At 41.6% G+C, this 21,956-nt stretch overlaps 1 protein-coding gene across 1 annotated transcript in view; it reads right to left on the bottom strand.

The window, feature by feature from the left end:
• The window catches only part of CCDC18 (coiled-coil domain containing 18), a 77,958-nt gene that overhangs the window by 50,693 nt on the left and 5,309 nt on the right, over positions 1 to 21,956 (bottom strand). The window contains exons 5-16 of the mRNA XM_065409080.1: positions 19,508 to 19,617; positions 17,422 to 17,550; positions 15,646 to 15,742; positions 13,682 to 13,803; positions 12,975 to 13,284; positions 7,962 to 8,065; positions 7,680 to 7,840; positions 6,121 to 6,341; positions 4,351 to 4,461; positions 3,249 to 3,380; positions 2,307 to 2,441; positions 1,236 to 1,313 (exon numbers count right to left, since the gene is read on the bottom strand). Of these exons, the coding sequence (XP_065265152.1) occupies positions 1,236 to 1,313; positions 2,307 to 2,441; positions 3,249 to 3,380; positions 4,351 to 4,461; positions 6,121 to 6,341; positions 7,680 to 7,840; positions 7,962 to 8,065; positions 12,975 to 13,284; positions 13,682 to 13,803; positions 15,646 to 15,742; positions 17,422 to 17,550; positions 19,508 to 19,617 (1,710 nt within the window). The remainder of the gene's footprint in view (positions 1 to 1,235; positions 1,314 to 2,306; positions 2,442 to 3,248; positions 3,381 to 4,350; positions 4,462 to 6,120; positions 6,342 to 7,679; positions 7,841 to 7,961; positions 8,066 to 12,974; positions 13,285 to 13,681; positions 13,804 to 15,645; positions 15,743 to 17,421; positions 17,551 to 19,507; positions 19,618 to 21,956) is intronic.

The following is a 21,956-nucleotide window of genomic DNA, read 5'->3' as shown; positions in this document are numbered from 1 at the left end:
TTGCAACAGCAGTGGAAAATTTAGATAGGCAGTCTGCAGTTTTCCACACTAGAATTTTACTAGACCATGAGGTTAACACACTTTTTTTTTTTTTTTATTAAAGGGAGGGGGAAAAAGTTATCTCTGATTAGAAGTAGTCAGGGACTTTCATTTTATATTTCACCTGAAAAACACCACTGGCAGCAGTACCCTGTAACACTATAACAGCCCACTGATTCAGTACAAACTCAGACGGAAGCAAGCCACCTACTGAATCACCAATGCCACTTCCTAAAGCACCTAGACCAGGGGTCGGCAACGTTCGGCACGCGGCTCGCCAGGGTAAGCACCCTAGCGGGCAGGGCCAGTTTATTTACCTGCTGACGCAGCAGGTTCAGCCGATCGCGCCCCCCACTCGCCGCGGTTCGCCGTCCCGGGCCAATGGGGGCGGCGGGAAGCGGCGCGGGCCGAGGGATGTGCTGGCTGTGGCTTCCCGCCGCCCCCATTGGCCCGGGACGGCGAACCGCGGCGAGTGGGGGCCGTGATCGGCCGAACCTGCCGCGTCAGCAGGTAAATAAACTGGCTCGGCCCGCTAGGGTGCTTACCCTGGTGAGCCGCGTGCCGAACGTTGCCGACCCCTGACCTAGACGATACTTGGATGGCTTCTCATCCCAACCAATCTTAGGTTATGAATTCAGATGTTATTACAGCACAAGATGGCATTGCTTGGCAAAACTACTGTTGTCAGTACTGCATTGAAGACGCTTGCCAGACAGACACTAGTAGGAGAAGTAGACGGGCTAAAGAGTTTGAAGAAGTCAGTTTATTTTTACAATTACTATTTAGCCTAAAATAAATATTGCATCTATAGTGAAACCTGGAAAAAAAAAAAAAAAATAAAGAGACCCTTATTCGTCACTCTCTTGTCTGTAGAGACTCCCCAAACTATCTCCAAATATAGTGATTCCAATTCTGCTCCACTTGTACTACGAGAGCATCTTAGCCAGGCAAATGATTTTTGTCTTACAGCAGTCACTTAAAGCAGGTTTCACTATAATATTTCTCTTTCGTTTGTTCATTCTTAAATGAAGGATGAAAGAAGGACTGGAAGGTAATGACACCTTTTGGAATATTTACATGAGCTCTATAAGTAACTTGGAGGTGTCTCAATCAGAGGGAATGGAAAAGAGCTACATAAATACGGCAATTCAAAAAAGAAAAAGGTATTAATCAAAAACAACAAAAATCATACTTACTTTGATTGTTTCTTCCGTTAATTGGCTTTGCAACATTTTCAAAGCTTCTTCTTTCTTGGTATTTTGCTTTTCCATTTCCTAATTGCCAAAGGAGACAAGCTGTGAATATAACTGCATATATAAAAGTTATACTACTGGAAGCCAGCATACTAGAAAACGAAAAAATATTTGGTTAGTGACAAAAATATTTGTCTTTATATTGTATTAACATGCATTTTACTTCTAAGTGAATTTGGCCCTGATTCTGTCACGTTGTGGTCCCTTTACACTTCCCCAATGGCAGAAAGCGGCTATAAAGAGAGTGTAGGCTGCTCCTGCAGAATATTCTCATTATAGGTAAGGCCCTACTTGAATTGCAGGATGATAGTCAAAAATATTGCAGCTGAGTTGCAGACAAGCCACGGAAAATTGCGGAAAAATAATAATGGACCTTATTATTTGCAATAATAAAGCCCATTATTACTGTTCTGCAATTTTCCATTGTCGGCTGAGAGTGGGCACTCCCGCTGTTGGCCACCCAGATCTGAGAGCAGGGGCCTGGGGCTGACAGCGGCCACCCTGGGCTGACAGCAGGGGCTCCTGCTCTCAGCCCCGGAGTGGCCAGGCTCCCACTGTCAAAAGTGCAATGGAAGCCTAATATTGTAGAATCTGCAACATCGCAAGTTACATATGGCCTTAATTATAGGATAGTTCTCCACCTGACAGAGCAGATGTAAGGCTCTATGCTGGCCTCCTTCCTTGTCCCTAGAGGAGGTGGCATATTGAGATGCAAGCCAGGATGTGACCCAAGTGCTATTCTGTGCTGGAATAAAAGCCATGGAGGGTCATTAAAGTCAGGGCAATTTAGAGCAGCTCTGGGACTGGTCTAGGTTGCAACAGGTACAGAGGCCAGAATTAGGGAGCAGGCAAAGATGGCTTTAAAAAACAAACAAAAAAACCCACCCACTTTTGTCTACCCCATCTTTCCTGTACCCAGCAAAATTAAAAAAGAGAGAACCCGGCCCTTCATCTCTAAAAACGAGTCAATCAACATTTGGTTTGCTATTAGATAGAATTAATAGTCAATATTACCTCTCTGCTTTCTATCAGCAGCCGATCCAATGATTCAAGGTGACGCTGTTTACATACAATATCTTCTTGTAAAACAGACATTGTCTTCTCTAGCTCATTAATTTGCTGGTGTTTCATAGCCAGCTGAGTCTGAAGCTATACACAAAAAAAACCCCATTATTTATTGTTTTAATGTAGTTTCTTATACAAGCCTCTTTTGAGATTTAAAAACCATCTACACATATGGTTCCATTTGGTTCATTTACCACCAAAAAGCAGTCACCTCTAGAGTGAACACAAAATGATCGTATTGATGCCATCAGCAACACTGTACAACCTAGGAACAGGTATAAAAAATACATGACTGATTAAAGCAACCAGAGAACATAGGCAGAATATAGTTACTTTGCATGCTGAAATTGGTCAAGACAACAAGACATACAAATCTACTTTTGCAAAATATGACATGAAATCTTCCATGATTGCAAGCAGTAAGGGTTTCAGTTTCAAAAAAGGTCATCTGAAAGTTATTAAATGTTTCTAAAAAAATTGGAGGAACGTTATCAAAGATCACCCTGTCTCAGTGGGAAAGAAAATACTGCCTGGGGCTGTATTATTTTGGCTGGGGATTCTCCTCATGGCCAGAGGAGAGATGCTCAAGTCAGTCTCCACTTTCTCCCCACATTAAGGACCCTGGGGAAGAGGTCTTCCTGGGGTCCAGAGAAGTGGGGTGATGGTGTTATAGAGGTGTCTGACTTTCACTTCTATATGGCAGAGAAGAGAGTCACAAGTCTCCAGGGGACAGTCTTTATAATGCTGAATGCTAAAGAGAGGGAGTGTATGGAGGAGATACCATGAACTTTTTAACCCCAGAATTACTGAGGAATGAAGATATGGAAATTAAATTTACATAGAAAACATTAGAAATATATATGACACACACATTAGTGCATAATCTCTTACTATTTCAATCTGTTTTTCCATCTCTTTGTGCTGTTCAAGATGAATTAACTTTGCTTTTTCAAAAGCTATAGTTACTTGCTCATGTTCTTCATTGATATTTGCTTCCAAGTTGCGAATCTGGCCATTCTTTTCCTGGAAATATTTTTTAAAATCCTTAATCGGAATATATAGATCTTTTGATATCAGGTAATGAGTTATTTTTTGAGTAAGCAATAAGGAAGTATGAAAGCCTCAGACTCATAAGAACAATAGATAAAATTGGAATTTAATATTAATGTTTTACATTTATATAGCATCTTTCACCCTGTAAAATCTCAAAGCATTCTACAAAGTACAGTGTAAACATGGAGCACCACTGAAATGCAGCCATCTCAGAGATGGAGGGGCAGCTGTCAGATGGACAGCTGGCACAGATGACAGCACACAGTAGTGAGTGAAGGAAAATGTTGGCCAAGGACACCAAGGCAAACCCCTACTCTTACAAGAAATGTCATGAGGCCATGAAAGGAAAATAAAGTAATTTTACCGCAGTGAATATTAAATATGAAGGAAGTGAAGAGAGCAATCTTAAGAGTGTAAAAACTAAAATATTTTAATACTTTGCACAGTTATTCTTTTTCAAATGTAACTGTACAGGGAAGAGCTGGATTTTCAATCATTAAATATTTCTAACTGACAAATATTTTCCTATACTGCAAAAAACTGTAGAAAGACAATTTAAAAAAAATATTTCTATATACTTACAAAAGTGACTGCTTCTTGGATTTAAAAAATATGAGTAAAATTCTGGCCCTACTGAAGTAATTGGCAAAACCATCATGGACTTCAGTGGGGCCTGGATTTCATTCCATATGTAATATAAAGAAAACTATTTATATCCATTTAAGAATTTTTATGGGTGTTCAAGGGTAAAAAATTCCAGGATCTTCTGTTTAAAGCAAGATTATTTGGGTTATTAAAATTGTGTGATCTGTACTAAGAGATCTTGCACTCTATCTGGTTTGTACATGTATAATGCCAGCACAATAACTAAAAATATATAGTAACCCACCAAAATTGTGTGATTTTACACAATTATGACTTCTCAATGAAAATTTCTTACTATGAGCTCCTGATCCAGCTCAGAACATCTTGCAGCAGCAGCAGAATAAGCAACTGTCTTTTCTTCCAACTGCTTTTCAAGTACTGAAAGCTGAGAGGATTTCTTTGTTATCTGAAAATAAACAGAATATAAACCATTAAAAGAGATTATTTTTCTTTCCTAAACATAAGATTATAAAGACCTATGCATGTGTATATTTTTCTAACTGTGATGTTTATATAATGGTGCATATGTACTGTAAGTACAGCCTGCTAAGAGCAGTATGGTAGGTAAAGATTATGTAGGACAACTGATTTAAGGTTTGTTCAATTATTTGTGAATGCTTTCTTGAAAACTGAGTTGTTATTAACTATTACTTTTTATTAGTTACAGAGAAAAGAAATTTTAAGGCAACTTATCTTCAATGTGTGCAATTTACCATAAATTACTATGCCACAACAGTGAGTCAAATGTTAGACATCTATAATATTTGGGGTCATTAAAACAGCCATTATAAAACAAAATTATGCTGAAACTGGATATACATGTTAGGAATTTGAATGCTAATGCAGTTTAATGCCATTGGTGAGTTATAGCTTTCATTGCCTTAATTTCTCTTGTGATTATCCAGTAATAGTTCTGGTCTCTGGCAAATATACAGCATATTTCTCATTAAATACATACTCAGCATTTGGGTATCCACTAGTACAGAGGTGGGCAAACTATGGCCCGTGGGCCACATCTGGCCCGCGGGACCCTCCTGCCCGGCCCCTGAGCTCCTGGCCCGGGAGGCTAACCCCCAGCCCCTCCCTGCTGTTCCTCCTCCCCCGCAGCCTCAGCACACCGCGCCACCGGCGCAATGCTCTATGCGGCAAGGCAGCGCAGCTGCAGAGCTGCTGCCTGAACCGGTTCTCTGAGCTGCACCGTAGCGCAGCTGCCTGTCCTGGTGCTCTGGGCGGCACGGCTGTAGCGCCACCAGCCACCAGCGCTCCAGGCAGCACGGTAAGGGGGCAGGGAGCAGGGGGGGTTGGATAGAGGGCGGGGGAGTTTGAGGGTGGTCAGGAGGCAGGGGTGTGGATAGGGGTCGGGGCAGGGAACATGGTGGCATGGGTACCAGGGGGGACGGGGGGGAAGGCAGTCAGGAAGGAGATGGGGGGTTGGAAGGGGTGGCAGGGGGCAGTCAGGGGCAGGGGTTCCAGGAGCGGTCAGGGAGAAGGGGTGGTTGGATGGGGCAGTCAGGAATCAGAGGAGGGGTTGGATGGGGCGGCAGGGGGTTCAGGGGAAGTAAGGGAACAGGGGAGGGGGGTGGATGGGGCAGGAGTCCAGGGGGGGCTGTAAGCGGGGGGGGAGGGGTTGGATAGGGGGCGGGACCAGGCCACGCCTGGCTGTTTGGGGCAGCACAGCCTCCCCAACCAGCCCTCCATACAATTTTGGAAACCCGATGTGGCCCTCAGGCCAAAAAGTTTGCCCGCCCCTGCACTAGTAGGTTCCCCCCCCCCCCTCTCAATCACTCACACACACACACACACACCCCTACCACAAGAGGGCACACATTGACAATCTAAATAGCAGCAATTTACACAGCAGCTTTATAACCTTTAAGGTCTGAGTTTTACCTTCAGATTTTCCTGCACCCCCAATAAATTTACTAATTCATATTCTCTCCTAATAGTCTTGCATCAGAAAACAAACATGGCAAGGAAAGTTTTCGAAAAAGGGGAATTGTGTCAACTATTGCATTTAATTCAGCGATCAAAGATTATACACTTTTCAGCCCTCTTAACAACTTACTTCTCGCTCTAAGTTAGTAGTTTTTGCAGCCTTCTCCAGTAGTTCTTCCTGTATAATTTGAAACTGACTGGCTCTCTGGGCCATGCTGGTCTTTAAAGAAGAATTCTCCTCTTCTGCTTTTGACAGCTTAGCACGGAACTCTTCTATCTCTCTTGTGAATCTTCGACGCTCCTTTTCAAACTGTTTACTGATGAGCTCCAATTGTTGACATTTTCTCTCTTCTTTTTTAAAAAAAAGTTTTATTTATAGATGACAATTAAAATTAGAGATAATCAAGTTGTAAAAAGACATGCCTGATGAAGACAAGGAGTAGTTTGACAGCAGCATATTAAGCTACCACATGAGCCCCAGGGCTCAAAAGTAACCTCAGAAAATTTTGCCCTCAGAAGTCAATGCCTGTTGTGGAGGTTACATTTAGGCTTTGGGAGAAAAAGCACAAAATGCACTGCTATGAATGTACACCTGAAGTCACTTTATTGTGCAGCACTGAGGGCAATCAGAAATCTACAACCCTACTTTTCTAGCACTGAAGTGCCCTAATGACGGTAGAAAAAGAACAAAGGAAAAAATGAATAACTGGAGACCTCATCATACCAGAAAAGGGAGAAACCTAAGTTTTCCATTTTTAACATATTTTGAGTCTGGGGCCAGGGCAAGCCATGGAGAGCCCATTAAAATAAATAAATAAATACATACATACACACACCTCTACCCCGATATAACACGGTCCTCGGGAGCCAAAAAAATCTTACCACGTTATAGGTGAAACCGCGTTAGATCTGGTAGGGAAGGCTCCTTGTCCCCTGACCACACCCCGAGACCCTCTGCCCCTTATCCAACCCCTCGGCCCTGGCCCGGCACCCGTAACACGCCGCTCAGAGCAGCATGTTGGAGCTGTCCCTAGAGGGGTGCGGGACCCGGGACAAATCAGTCTCCCCGCTAGTCTCCTCACCGTCCGCCCAGCGCTCCCACCTGCCCGGCTGCCACTTGCCTCCTCACCCCACCTACCCGCCCGCCTGCCTCCCTGCTAGTCTCCTCACCATCTGTCCAGTGCGCCTCCCCACATCCGCCCAACAGCCGCTCTCCTGCTCGCCATCTTCCCGCCTGCCTGCCACCTCACCCCCCTCCTGTCTGCCGCTCACCTCCCCATTCGCCTCCTCACCCCACTTGCCCACCCGCCTCCCTCCCACCCTTAACATGCCGCTCAGAGTAGCGTGTCGGAGCCAGACACGCTGACCCGCCGGAGCGCGCAACCCTGCCCCCCAGAGCGCTGCTTTACCGCGTTATATCCGAATTCGTGTTATATCAGGTCGCGTTATATCGGGGTAGAGGTGTACATAAAAATTAAAATGCACATTGAGACTCAAGACTATGATAAATACCAAAGTAGCTAAACCCTTGCTCTCCATAAGGACATCTATTATCTTATTACAGAAAATATTAAAATAGCAAAATTAAAACCCACAAAAATGTTAACTCACATTCTGCAGTCATTTTTAAATGACTATGTCAGAAAGCATTTTATAGTTTTTAAGTGCACTATTTTTCACCATGCTCACCTGTTTGATTTCCAATCAATTTTACAGGTTCTGTTTCCAGGCCATGTAATCTGCCACTTTCTTGTCCCTCATAATCATTAGAAAGATGTTGAGCTACTTTACTGACAGTTAGGTTTGCCTGAAGCTTTTGAATTTCTGCTTCTTTCATTGCCAGTTTGATTCTAGCACAAAGAAAAAGATATAAAATGTTATGGGAAAGTATTTTTCTCTCTTTGCCAGTAGCAATACCTCCTAAATACTATTCTAAAGTCTTGCTAGAGTTCAGGACCCTTAAAAATATACCTTAAGTCTGCAATCAGGGATTTGTTTGACTCGCAACAAGAGGCATACATAGCTTCCTTTGCAGAGGAACTGGCCATCTGACGTTTCGAGGGATGCAATTTAAACTGCAAGTTAAGAAAAAAAGAACTAATGAAAATATCAACTTTTTCTATGATAAATTCACATACTGTACAAGCAGAATGTTTTTCAAGGCACAAAGATTTGAACATCCTGGCCTGAGTGGGTACCTATATATACAGTCCTAAAAAAAAAAGTGACGTTTGGAGGGGGTAAGCATCAGAGGTCCCATCAAATGGAGCTGTGGGCAATGGGCACGTTGAAACTCAGGTCATATACTTTTAGATGCCTAAATTTAAATTTAGACACTCAAATTTGAAAATTTTAGCCATTAAATATCACACTTATGAAGTATCAGTAATGACTCCAAAGCTGAGCCTAAGAACATAAGAACAGCCGTACTGGGTCAGACCAAAGGTCCATCTAGCCCAGTATCCTGTCTACCGACAGTGGCCAATGCCAGGTGCCCCAGAGGGAGTGAACCTAACAGGTAATGATCAAGTGATCTCTCTCCTGCCAGCTTGTTTTGAACTTTTCACTTAAAGGAACGTTAATTCTGCTTTATTTCAATGAGTGAATTTCATCTCCCAATTTTTCAATTACAGTTGAGAGGACATCAGAATTTTCTATTAAATTATTTGGATAAAATAATTACTAACTTTCCTGGAGGGGCGGGGAAGGGAGGGCGGGGAAAATCGATTAAAATCCACTCAGTTTGAAATTGGCATGATTACAACATTTCTGAGAGCCCACTTTGGAGCTTCAAAAATTACAAACAATGTTATTCAACTTTCCTAATAACCCTGTACATTTATGGAACGAAAAGCAGATGGAGAGATCAACATCCACCATGTACTCCTGCTCTCCAATGCTGCCTCTCTGGCCCTGCTACCCAGTCCACCTCCCTAGCTCTGCTCATCAAAGTTACCCTCCATACAGCACCTGATCTTGGATTTCTTTGCGACTCCTTCCCAACCATGCTCTACCCACCAAATTTCTTGCAGACCCGATAAAGTTCACAAGTGCAAGTCCCAGTTCGATGGACTTCATATTATGACCCATATGAAGTTTCATCATCATCATGTTCCCATTATGCCTCTGGCGTTTAGGGCAGCGACAAAGCTCCTCCACTCCTGTGTGTTTCTGGCAAGTCTTTCAATGATTCACCAGCTGTGCCCCAGGTTTTTCAGCTCAGCTTCCACGGCTCTTCACCATGTTGTTTTCGGGCAACCTAGTTTTCACTTGCCTTCAGGTGTCCATCTTATTGCTACTCTGGTGATGGAATCAGTTTCCATCTGCAGCACATGGCCAATCCATCTCCAACGCCTCCTGGAAATGATAGTGCTCAGATCCTTTTGGCTGCACTGTGTCAATAGATCCTGGTTTGAGATTGTTCTCGACCAAAAGATATGGAGGACTTTGGACATGTCATACTGTCTCATTCCCCAGCATTCTGCACTATAAAGTAATGTTGAAAGTACGCAGCTCTGATAAATCTGGAGTTTGATTTTGGTGTTGTATTTGGATGATTTCCAGACTGTATTTAAGCTCCTGAAGGTGTTCCTGGCTTTACTGATTTTGTTCCGGATGTCCTGGCTTGTTCCACCATCCTGGCTGATGGTGCTGCCCAAGCATGTGAATGTTTCTAAATTGGTGAGAACATCCATATTGGTGATGGTGAGGCAATATTAAAGGTCATGATATCTGTCTTATTGTGGTTGATTTTCAGCCCAATTTGCTGTCAGAATGCGCTGAGTCGAGTTGTTTTTTCTTGTATATGGTGTTGGGTATGTGATCGTAGAGCGAGATCATCTGCGAAGTCCAGGTCTTCAAGGGATTAGAAGGGTATCCATTTAATGCCTCTTGGCACGTCTTCTGTTGTACGCTGCATTACCCAGTCGACGGCAATGTTGAGAAGGATTGCAGACATGACACACCCCTGACATACTCCTGTTTTGACTTCAAAACTGAGCTCACTGTGATCAACACATGTAAAATTGAAATAAAAGCTTTTAATTATGTTGATTATATGGAGAGGGATTCCATATGCCTGCAGAATGCACCATAGGCTGGTCCTGTGAATGCTATTGAAAGACTTCTCAAAGTCAATGAAATGTATGCAGAGTTGCCGTTGCCATTCTAAGCATTGTTCAATTATTTTTCATCGAGTGAAGATCTGGTCTGTGCATCCACGTCCTTTCTGAAAACTAGCTTGCTCTTTTCTGAGAACGCTATCAATTGCCTCTGATATATGCTGGACTATGATCTTACACAATACTTTGCTTGGCACAGATAAAAATGTGATACCACGCCAGTTATTACAATCACTGATCGTTCCTTTCTTTGGTGTCTTCACTATAACCCCATTGGTCCACTTATCCGACACTTTTTCCCTTTCCCAGACTGATGTAAATAGAGGGGCCAGGATAGATGCTGCTAACTCAGGATTTACCTTGAACAATTCTGCATTCAAATTACCCTTGCCAGGAGCGCTCTCATTTTTTAAGGATTTGATGGCTTGAATGATCTCTTCCTTAGTTGGGGTGTCTGTGCTGATATCAAGATCTTCTTCTGCCTCTTGAATGTTTGCTTCCTCTTTAGGTGGCTCCCTGTTCAGCAATTCTTTTAAATGCTCAGTCCAGTGCATTTCTAGTTCTTTTTCTGTTGTTAGTATGTGGCCTTGTTTGTCCCTGAAGAGAGCGTTTGTTGGTGTCTGCCATTTACCACTAATAAGCCACATCATTTTATAGACGGTTCCTTGTTCACCACAAGCAGGTGCATCCTCTGCTTGTGTTGCCAGATTATCAATATAATGCCGTTTGTCCGCTCTCACAAGGCATTTGACCTCCCAGTGTGCCTTGCTATATTGCTCGCGGTATCTGTCCTTTAGCTTCTGGGATTTTGTGTCTAAAACTTTTTTCTTCAGGGCTCGTCTGGTTTCTATGGCATTCCACGTGCTGGGTGTAATCCACTCCTTCCTTCTGCCTAGACAGGCTTCACTGCTGTTTATAAATTGCTGTTACTTTATCCCACTTCTTGTTGATCGTCTCATCTGTATTCCCCTCCTTTTCATCAAGGTCTGCAAGTGCCTGAAACCTGTTGTTTAACTGCAGAACGAAGGCTTTCTGCATTTCAGGGGACTTTAACTTGTCAATGTCATAACATTTATGTCCCTTGTTTGGTGGGCCCACACTTCTCAGTTTTGGCTTGATGGAGGCTATCACAAGGTGGTGGTCACTACCAACATCTGCACCCCTTCTCACTTTCACATCTGTCAGTGAGTGTCACCATTTATCATCATATGGTCAATCTGGTTCTTATCTCTGCCATTTGGAGAACACCATGTCAGCTTGTGAATTTCACGATGTTGAAATGAGTTTCGCTGATGTCTAGGTTATTCATATTACAGAAATCAACAAGCCTCTCTCAGTTTTCATTCATGGTGTCATACCCATGTCTTCCCATTGCTCTGTCGTTGTTTGTGTTGTCCTTACCAACCTCGGCATTCAGGTCTCCCTTGACGATAGTTAGGTCATGGCGTGGTACTCTCTCTAACTCCACCTGTAATGCAAGTTAGAATTTGTCCTTTACTTCTTCATCACTGTCATTTGTTGGAGCATAGCACTGAATCAGGGATATATTATTGTGTTTCCCTTTCAGTCTGGCTCTCATAAGTCTGCTGCTGATGGACTTCCATTCAAGCAGGGAATGCTACACTCCCATGGTGTTGTCCATCATCCCATCCAGAATACAGCAAAGTTTCTCCCGAGGCTGTTGTTAATCTTCCTGATCCCATCCATCTGCTCTCGCTGATACCCAAAATGTGTAAGCTGTAGCATCTCATCTCTGCGGTGACCTGAGCTAGCTTCCCTATTTCATACATTGTCCATAAGTTCCAAAAATCAAGTTTGGTTTTTGTTTTGGTGTTGAGCACTTCAGTCTTCATGCCAGTAGCTTCCTTTTGGCTTTCACCACCGGCAGTCATACGGGTCATTGATTCCTGAAGGCCATCATACACAGTAATATTCAATTTCTCCATCGCTGTTTCCATAACATTTTGTTTTTTTGTGGGACAGGGTTGTTAGCCCTGTGCCTAACACCCAACCCGGAGGACCAGGGTGTCTGTTTTGTCTGGCTCCACCCCCACAGACCAATCCAGCATGGTTGAACCTACCAGGAGCAAAAAGTCCCCGCCGACACATATGCGGAGGATTGTTAGAGCACGCAAGCTGTCCCGCCATAATAAGGCACAGACACCAGAAGTTTGCCATTCAGAAAATGTAGCTACAAGCTCTGTCGGCAAGTCTCTCCCTTGCTCTCACTGCTCCATGCCCCCTGCTGAGACTATTACAGAGGTTGTACCTTCACCATCTGGTAAACCTCATGCTGTTCAACAGACAGGAGCCCCAGTATCACACTGTATTACTTAGTGGTGTTTTGGAAAGTAAGTCTGCCTCTGAAGAATCAATGCAGGCCACAGAGGGAGGCAGGGTACAAAATTAGATGAACATTTATTAATCTGCTCCAGTACTGCAGTTTTTACATTCTTGAGAGTTCATACACACACACACACACACGTTCTTGATTCAGATAAAGTAAAATGTTTAATTAAACATTACTGTATCTTCACCAGTGCATTTTGGAAGCAGCAAAAACAGTACAGGTCTGTCGCATCTTACGCGCATTTAACATGCGCGATTTCAGCTTTACGCGGTCGGCAAAAAGAAAAATAACAATTTTAATACTGTACCTGTAGTGCGGGCAATTCCGCCTGCCATTGAACTCAATGGGGTTTTGGCTATACGCGGTTTTCGCTTTACGTGCTAACCGCGGAACGGAACCCCCGCATAAGATGAGACAGACCCGTATACTAATAAGCTAAGCAACATTTCCAGATAGTACCTGGTTAGGATTCTACACGGTGCGAAATTTATTATGATGTATCAATTATTGTACCTCTTTAGATGTACCTAGCGACAACTGGGAGATAATAGTTTCCAAGGTGCTCAGTTCTTCTCTTGAATCCTCAATTTCTTGATGACATAATTTTAGGCGATCATTTTGCTGTGCAATAAGTGCTTTTAGCTCTGCATTTTCACTTACTAGGGCATTTTTCTCTTTAAGTACTACTACTTTGTCATTAAGTTCACTCTCAAGCTTCAGGATCTTCTGTTCAGACTGTGTTAGCTGTGACACAATTTCAGTGTTTTTTGCCTCTAGACTCCTCATCTCTTCTTTTGCACTACGGTTCTCATCCTTTAATTGTCTACAAAAACAAACAAACAAACAAATATATACAATCTAAAGGCTAGTTCAACAAAAACTCTAGGAGGTTGGAGTTTTGGTAGGACTTTGGCTATCAGATATACTGGCAGAAAGGCAGCCCCCACAAAAATTGATTAATTATCTTGGTTCATCTGGGAGTCTAAAAGAGACTAACTTCTTAGTAGCCTTTTCTCAGTGTCAAAAGCAGAGAAACTAAGGACTAAAACAACATGGAGACTAAATTATCCTCTCGTTCTTAGGATTGGTCCCTCCAGTTAAAGGCTGAAATGTTGTCAGGGTGCTGAGAGATATGCCAATGCCACTGTAACTATTCTGAAGATAGAGAAATCCAGGAACAAGATATATAAATTAAAAAAAAAAAGAAAAAACACTTTTACCTTAATTGTTCCTTTGTGATTTCAAGTTCATTTCTATAGGCAACACATTTTTCATGCAACTTTTCTTTTTCTTTTACACAATTAATTAGATTTTTCTCTAAAGTTTCTTCTTCAGCTTGAACCTTAAAAACATGTTGTTGTATAATGATGAAAACAATTATTTAAGCTGCAAATAGTCAAAGAGTATTCTGACAAAGAATAAACAAATTAAGTTGCTTTATATTGCAAAGATTGCTACTATCTCACTTCCTTTATAGTACACAGAAAGGTAACCATACTGACTGCTGTTCTGAGGCATGGGAGAGCAGGGAAAAAGCTTTTTCTTTAGTTAACAAGAATAAAAGGTAAGAATCTCTTTGGTATTTTAGGGCCTACTTTTGGTCAGCAGTGATGTCAAGGTATGCAGTACAGTCTTGCCAATCTCCATGACCAAAGAAGCTTAACCAGTGGCAAATTCACCTTCCGGGGCAACTGCTGAAGGCTTATGTGATTCCTTGACTCTTTTTCCTACCCAAGAGAAAAAGTTACAGACTTACACCGTAATAGCTGTGAAAAATAAAACTGGGAAAAACAGTGCTTGCTCAATTTCTCCCCAACTTTGCTCCCAGCATGGGTTCCTCTGGATGATTTATAGACAACCAGGAGGGACTAAAAAGTGGCTACCCTAATTTAGTACTCCCAGCTACGAGAATGGAGGGAACGTGAATAAGATAGTTTTGTTTACATGTCAGATAAAAGGGGTTTTCAGCCAGCAGATACCACATGAGGAATAGACTACCTAGCAAGATGGCCATACTTACTATTTTTTAATTTAAAACACACCGTGGACATATAATCTATCTATCTATGGAAGCTATATAATGAATAAGTAGGTATTCCTGTTGGAGGCATGGGATGGATTAGTCAAGCCTAGGTTTCCCTTCATCCTAATTTTGCACTGATCTCCTTAGAATTTTCAAGGCATATTCTTGAAACAAAAAGAAAAAGCTTGATTGCAAGAGTTCAGAACTTATTTTATAGCTAAAAGGAGAAAAGATGAGTTTTGTGTGATAATATATTTGTAGGATACGGTTGCTGATGGTTTAAACCTCATCTGAATTGTTGTGACAGCCACCCCTCATTTAAGATACCTGTGAAAGACAGCTATGAAGCTCCAACTAAGACAAAGGGGGTACGTGAGCCCACACAGTAAGCGAACGTAGTGAATGAAGGGCTCCATATAGTCTCTGACTAAGGGGATGGGGGGGGGGGGGAAGGGACACACGGACACACACACACACACACACAGGTCAAACTGAAGGACCACAGAGAGAAGCAGAAAGAAATCCAGACACAGACAGCCTGAACAAGCTGTCTGAAAGAGTCTGGTGCTATGAGCAAAGAAGCCATCTCATTTATTTTGTTCCTCCGGTGTTGAGAGAAACAGGACTTTGGACATTCTTTGTAAATAAACAAGATTACATCAAAGGCACCAGACCATTGTCAATTTCTCCACCCAACTGGAACAATCCACAGGGCCCCAAACTTTGCTAGTCACTTGGGTCAAAAGGGGCAACAATACTTAATTTTTCCCCAAACCTCCCTATATACTGTTAATGCTGCTTATGAGAGTTGTTTTCCCATTGTAGCCATGGCACAGAATATCTATTCTAATCATCTGTCTCTACCATGGGTACAGTGATGCAGCAAATTCACTTAAGAAGCCTTTGTGATTAAAAAAGTATAAATAAAGATTTCTTCTGCTAACACTTCGAATGTGGGGCTGGCTACAAATATGTTTTAGCCAACATTTCTGAAGTGTGTGAATAAGTAAAAATAAGGTACAGTAGCTTCCTTCTACCCCATTTCTAATATAATAGAACCAAGACTGTTGACATTTAGCATTTAGATATGATCAAATGGATTCCAGTTTCCATTTTAAATCCTAATTGTGTGGCCAAAAACTATAGATAATCAAGTCTTACCTTTTCAAGTTTTTCAGTTATTTTCTCTCTGTACTTTTTAAAAGCTTTCGTCAGCTCTTCAGCATTAAACAGAGCCTCATTTCTTTGCTGTTCAGCTCTACAAAAAAGTGCCATATTTTTAAATACTGGTACAAAAGTGGTATAACTATCTCCCCAAATTACGCAAACTTGAAGTACAAAGAATAAATTAATAACATAGGGTAACTGACCTGCCTTTCAACTTTCCAGTTGTTTTAGATACAACTTTTTAAATAAAATGGACTTTAACTTATCATATGAATTACTGCTTCATATTTAAAATATTTGCAGATGTGCCTTTTTTTTTTAAATAAGCTACATCCAAGCAATAATAAGGCTATGAATTTAAAAGCAAAATCACAGCTGAACCCTCTCAAGCCCTCTCCTGGGTCCAGTTGGCATCCACTACATTAAATTCAAATACATCTTTGATTGTGAACGTGCAATTATATAAACAGATTAGTGCCTACCTGTTTTATTTCTTCCTCTCTTTTGTCTTTAAAAACCAAAATACTATTACTGCACTGTTAAGCCTGAGAGATGCTTCCAAACCTCTGGAAATTCAAAAGATATTATACCCACAGCAAGACTGACTGTCACATTACACTTAAGTGGTATTTTTGATTACTCTTTATGATCCCAATCTGGCAAAGATTTACATATGTAAATAACTTTATGCATTGTGAGTAGTCCTAATGACTTCACTGGGACTACTCTGAGTGTGTAAAGTTAAGCAGATGCATAAGTCTCTGCAAGCTCAGGGCCTATGTTTTTACATTTATGCTTCCATAGAAGTGCAGTGGATGAGTTAATATTATTGTAGCAAAAAAAGACTTTGAACATGCATTTCAAATCTCAACCTTAGCATTGCATCATCAGGGTTTGGTTTATTTTTATATGTACAGGGAGGGGAAAAAAGGTTTATTTAGCTAACCTATCACAGCCAAATAAAGGTGTATTTTAATGTGTGATACTGGAACAGGGATCATTGGATATTGCCAGGATCAAAAATAAATAAATAAATAAATAAATAAATAAATAAATAAAAAAGGACACCGCTCCAATTTTTTAAAACAATCTTGCAGGTCACCTTTAAACAAACTTTTCCTCCCCTTTTTTTTTTTTTACAATACACCCATAAAGAAAAGACAACTCGGTGGCACACCCATAAAGAAAAGACAACTCGGTGGCACAAAATAATATTCAATAATGGGAGAGAGGTATTTACTCATTAGTAAAGTATCAGAGGGTAGCCATGTTAGTCTAGATCTGTAAAAAGCTAAAAGAGTCCTGTGGCACCTTATAGACTAAGGCCTGGGCTACACTAGCGGGGGGGGGTCGAACTAAGGCACGCAACTTCAGCGACGCTATTCGCGTCGCTGAAGTCAAAGTATCTTAGTTCGACTTACCTGGCCGTCCTCATGGCAGCGAGTCGACTGCCGCGGCTCCCCCGTCGACTCCGCTTACTCCTCCTGCCGAGGTGGAGTACAGGCATCAATTCAGGGATCGATTTATCGTGTCTAGGCGAGACGCGATAAATCGATCCCCGATCCATCGAACACTACCCGCCGATCCGGGGGGTAGTATAGACGTACCCTAACAGAAGTATTGGAGCATGAGCTTTCGTGGGTGAATGCCCACTTCCTCAGACGCATGCTCCAATACTTCTGTTAGTCTATAAGGTGTCACAGGACTCTTTGTCACTCATTAGTAAAATATTTTCTACTAAAAAAGGTTTGTTTTTAATTATATAATCACCTCTTCCCTTGCTTGCTTCGTTCAATTAAATCCGTTTTCAATTTTTTATATTCTTCTTTAAACCTTTGCAAAATGTGTTCTTTTTCTACCACCATTTTCTGGCTTTGCTCTAATTTATCTTCTGCATCTCTAGAAAAAGAAATTAAGAATTATTAGACCACAACTTTTTTTTAAATTAGCAGGGAGCTTTTTATATCAGAAGCATTTGGTTTGGTGGATAGAGATCAAATAGCATTTTTTTTCTTTTCCATATATGAAGTTCAATAGGAGGACTAGCTAGTCTGATATATGGGAAATCATTTTGCCAGCCTCTATCCAAAGAAAGAGACAATCCTGTATTTGAGCTAATACAATAAGGACTAAACCAATTAAAGATATTAAAATTAATAAAGTTACTTATTTTGTAAAGCAAGTTTTGCCTATTTTCATCCTTATTAAACTGTGTATTGACATTTTAATCAATATGGGGTAGGAATTTTTGTTTACTATCTGTTTGTACAGCATCCAGCACAGTGGGGCCCTACCCTGGTCCAGGACTCTGGGTGCCACCACAATACAAATATATAATAAAATAATAAATCAGGAAAGTCACCTTACACAAAATTCAGAGTCAGAATTTATAAGCAGGCTTGGCAGAATTCAATATTTGATTATAATTTTGAGGGATAATATAAATATTTAAGCACTTTCTTAGATTTTTATTTATTTAAATTTTCACAGTTGCAGAAAATTACATGGAGGAGCTCAGACAATTATTTAACGACAGAAGACATTGAGATTCAAAAGTTAAAGTTTTATAAACCATTAACACACAAACTGTCAACGTCACATGTCAAATATCCTTAACTCAACAAATCATACCTGTTTTTACTATTCATTTGCTAGTCCATTTCTAACAAGCCTAATTCAAATGTCTAAATCACTGGATTTTGACTCTAAGTTCTCAAGCAACATTTTTCTTACTTTGCCTATCAGTAAATTTCAATCATCATCTATGGAAATATTTTTTTGGTAGTTTGTGTGTGTATAGTGAAATTGATGTTTACCAACATTTATCGATAAAAATCGGATCCTTCCAAATCTATTTATAAGACACTGCCTTCATTTGTATATAATCATTATAGAGGTACATAGTAGTGACCAGTGGAATATCTGTTTTATCCTTAGCAATGCAGGGGACAGAGGACTGAGTGTATTCTTGTGCTATTCCTGCCACCCTAAGTGCAAAGGAGATCTTAGTGCTCTATCATGAATCATTACATTGTTTTATATATCTGTGGGTCTTTTTAACTAATGTAAAATATATTTGCGAAGAAAGTGTTTCAACTTGCTTCCATAACAGAGCAGCTGTGTATCTCTCTGCTTAAGCAGGTCTGTTTCACGTGGATGACAAGATGAAAATATTATTGCGAAAGTGGAGTACTTTTCGTATTTGTTTGCCAGGAGAAATTTTGTTTGTTTTTTAAAGTATTCTATGGTCTTGAAGATTACACGTGTGTCCAAAAGGGCTAAATCAAATGCTACTTACACAGACAATGATAATTCTGTTTTGGTGGGGAGATCAAGCTCTTACAGTATAACTAAGCAAATGAAGCATGTAAGTCAACGTGTGGACTGGTGTATGGCTGTCAGCTTTAGTGACAGACAACTTTTGGGGGTAAGCTTTATTTGGACAGCCATGATTGATTCTAGTGTAGTAAGTGGATATATTTGAGAAGACAAAAAGTTTGCTCGTTGTACAATGGGTACAAATGTCTATATTTCTGCAATGTATATATAATCATTTATGTTTACCCCATGTTATAAACTAGTTATTTATTTTAGAATTCTTTAGTTTACCAAATCTTCATCAATTACTTTAATTCTTAGAACACATTATCATCATATCTTACATACACTAATATAAAACACCAATATAACACACATAATCGGCAACTTCTCAAGGACAGATTTCAAAACTTCGTAATAGTTCTGATGAAAAGCACTAGATTTAGAAGCAATCCGTATTTCCCGTTCCTGGGAAAAACTGTGAATTAAACAAGTAGACCAAAAGGTTTATAAGGGAGGGGAAAAGTACATTTATTACCTCAGGACTTTATCTTGAGCTGCAACTTCTGCTTCCAAATTTGCAATCTGTTCTTCTAACATAGGAATACTGACTGAATGGGTACCTAGAGCTGATTCAAGAAAAGAGATCTGAAATATAAACATATTTGGGACTTCATTAAAATTTGCAAACATACCCTAAAATGAATTGTGCCAAAAGGTCTGTTGCATAATTGAATGACCTTGTCTGCCTAACCCTGCTATAGAAATTGCCAGGACGTTTCCACACCACATTCACTGACGTCAAGCTTTCCCTTTGGGTTGGCACATTGCCAGCGTCATAGGTATCATTCCACTCTGTTTTGGTATGTTAAAAAAGAATTTGTTTACAGTTGTCTCAATTTTTTCCTCCAAAAATTAATATTCCTCCATTTTTACTCATTTTTCTGGCTTGTACGGGAGTTTGTTCTTTGCCCTCTCACCCCCACTAGCTGTTATCTCTTCTTTGTTTTTTCTCCAACATCACTTGTCCTCTGGATGGAGTCTGAGAAACACTGTTGCAAATTATAATATACTATAATCTTTATTCTGCAGACCAACATGCACACAATAGAGTGGCTTACTTCTCAGTAACTGCGTTTCACGCTATTCCTGCAGTGCTGTAGTTTGCAAAGATTTTAGTAAGATTCTGTGTAAACTAAAAACAAGCAAAACAATATTTCTTTAATTCAAGTACCTGTATTTTTAAAATACATGTGTAAATTATATTAACAGTCTACCTCTCTCCATAGTTTGCAATATGCCCTCATAACTCATCTTCACTTTCTCTACATATCAGACATATTGCTCTTTATTTGGAAATAAGACCAGACTTCTTCAGTTCTCATTGTTAATATGTATACAGGAGCCCAATTTATCTCAGGCAGATGTACTGAATATATATATTTATGTATAATGCTAAAAAATTTACCAAGTTACTTCTTGTATAGGTTACAGGGCATCTTTATTACTATACTTAGATTGTAAGCTTTTAGGGGCAGAGTATCATTTTGTTCTGTTTGTACAGCACTTAGAACAATGGGTACATGACTAGGGTTCCTAGGTGCTACTACTATACAAATAAATAATAATTAAAAATAAGAATAATAATATGATTGAGTATTTATAGATTTTAAATAGACTAATCCAAGGTGAACAGACATATTCTACTCAAAACTACAATACAGTTACCAGGGATTTATTTTTCTAAGATATTTTGTGTTGCTAGAGACCACATATTCATCCTTTACTCCTGGAGGGATTCTACGTGACTAGGTGCCTGCAGAAAATCCGCAACCCCCTCCCTCTCCCCCCCCCCCCCCCATTCCTGTGCTTCCCTGCAGAAAACAGCCGGGAAGCCGCATGCGGGGGATATGGGGGACAACCATAGGCACAGTCTTTTGGGGGGGGGAATGGGGGGGCCCACACAGGGTTGTGTGCCACTGCCCCCCCCCCCATTTCTGCAAGTGCAGAGCTGCCCAGCTGAAGGAGGATGCCTCTCCGCTCCAGACTCTGCGGCTGAACGCCAACTCCTGGTTCCTAGTGCCAGTCGTGCTCCCCTTCTGCGTGCTGGGCGTCTCCCTGTTTTCTGTGCAACAGTGAGTGCCCACGGTGGGGCCAGGTAAGCGGGACTGGAGGAAGTGAGGGAATGGAGGTTGGGGTGAGGGGGAGAGGCAGTGGGGAAGGAAGAGAGGGTGGAATAGAGCAGAAGGAAGGGAATATGGGAGCGAGGGCAGGGGGGTGGAGAAGAAAAGGGGATAGGGGAATCATGGGGGGGAAGTGGGAGCCCAGCATGCAGCATCTCCTCAGCAGGCAGATGAGGCTCCCCCCTTAAGCAGACCCATCGAACCCTCATCCTGACAAACCCTACCCCCCTACACCTGGACTCCTCTGACAAACCCTCCACACCCAGACCCCCACCCGACTGATCCCCAACCAGCTGCACCTGGACCCCCACCCTATCAAGCCACACTCCCCCAGTATCCGGATCCTCCCACAGAGCCCCCCACACCAAGCCCCATCTCTCCACACCGACCCCCCAGCTGAGCCCCAACCACCTTCACCTGGATCCCCTGCAGAGTCCCATTGCCCCTGCACCCGGAACCTACCAGTGAGCCCCTGTGCATCCAAATCTCCCACTGAGCCACCCGCACCCAGATTGCCCCGCATAGAAACCTCTCACCCCACACCTGGATCCCCCCCACACTAAGCCCCTCCACACTTGAATCCTGATGGGCTGAGCCTGCCCACCCACACCTGGCACAGAGCCCCAAGGTGTTTCTGGGGCAGGTCCAGCCCTTGTGCTGTATCAGGTGCAGCCTCACTGCCGAGTCCCTGTACTGGGGGAGGTGGAGGGTTCAGGGTGATCTCCCACCTCAGTGCAGCCAGTGGCCTGTGCTCCCCACTGCCATGCTGGAGCCACTTTTATTTGACAAATAAAATTTGCAGAA

This window comes from Emys orbicularis, chromosome 8 (genome assembly GCF_028017835.1).
Source record: "Emys orbicularis isolate rEmyOrb1 chromosome 8, rEmyOrb1.hap1, whole genome shotgun sequence".
NCBI lineage: Eukaryota > Metazoa > Chordata > Testudines > Emydidae > Emys > Emys orbicularis.
Note: the sequence above shows the minus strand (reverse complement) of the source record. Positions and strands in the feature narration are given on the sequence as shown.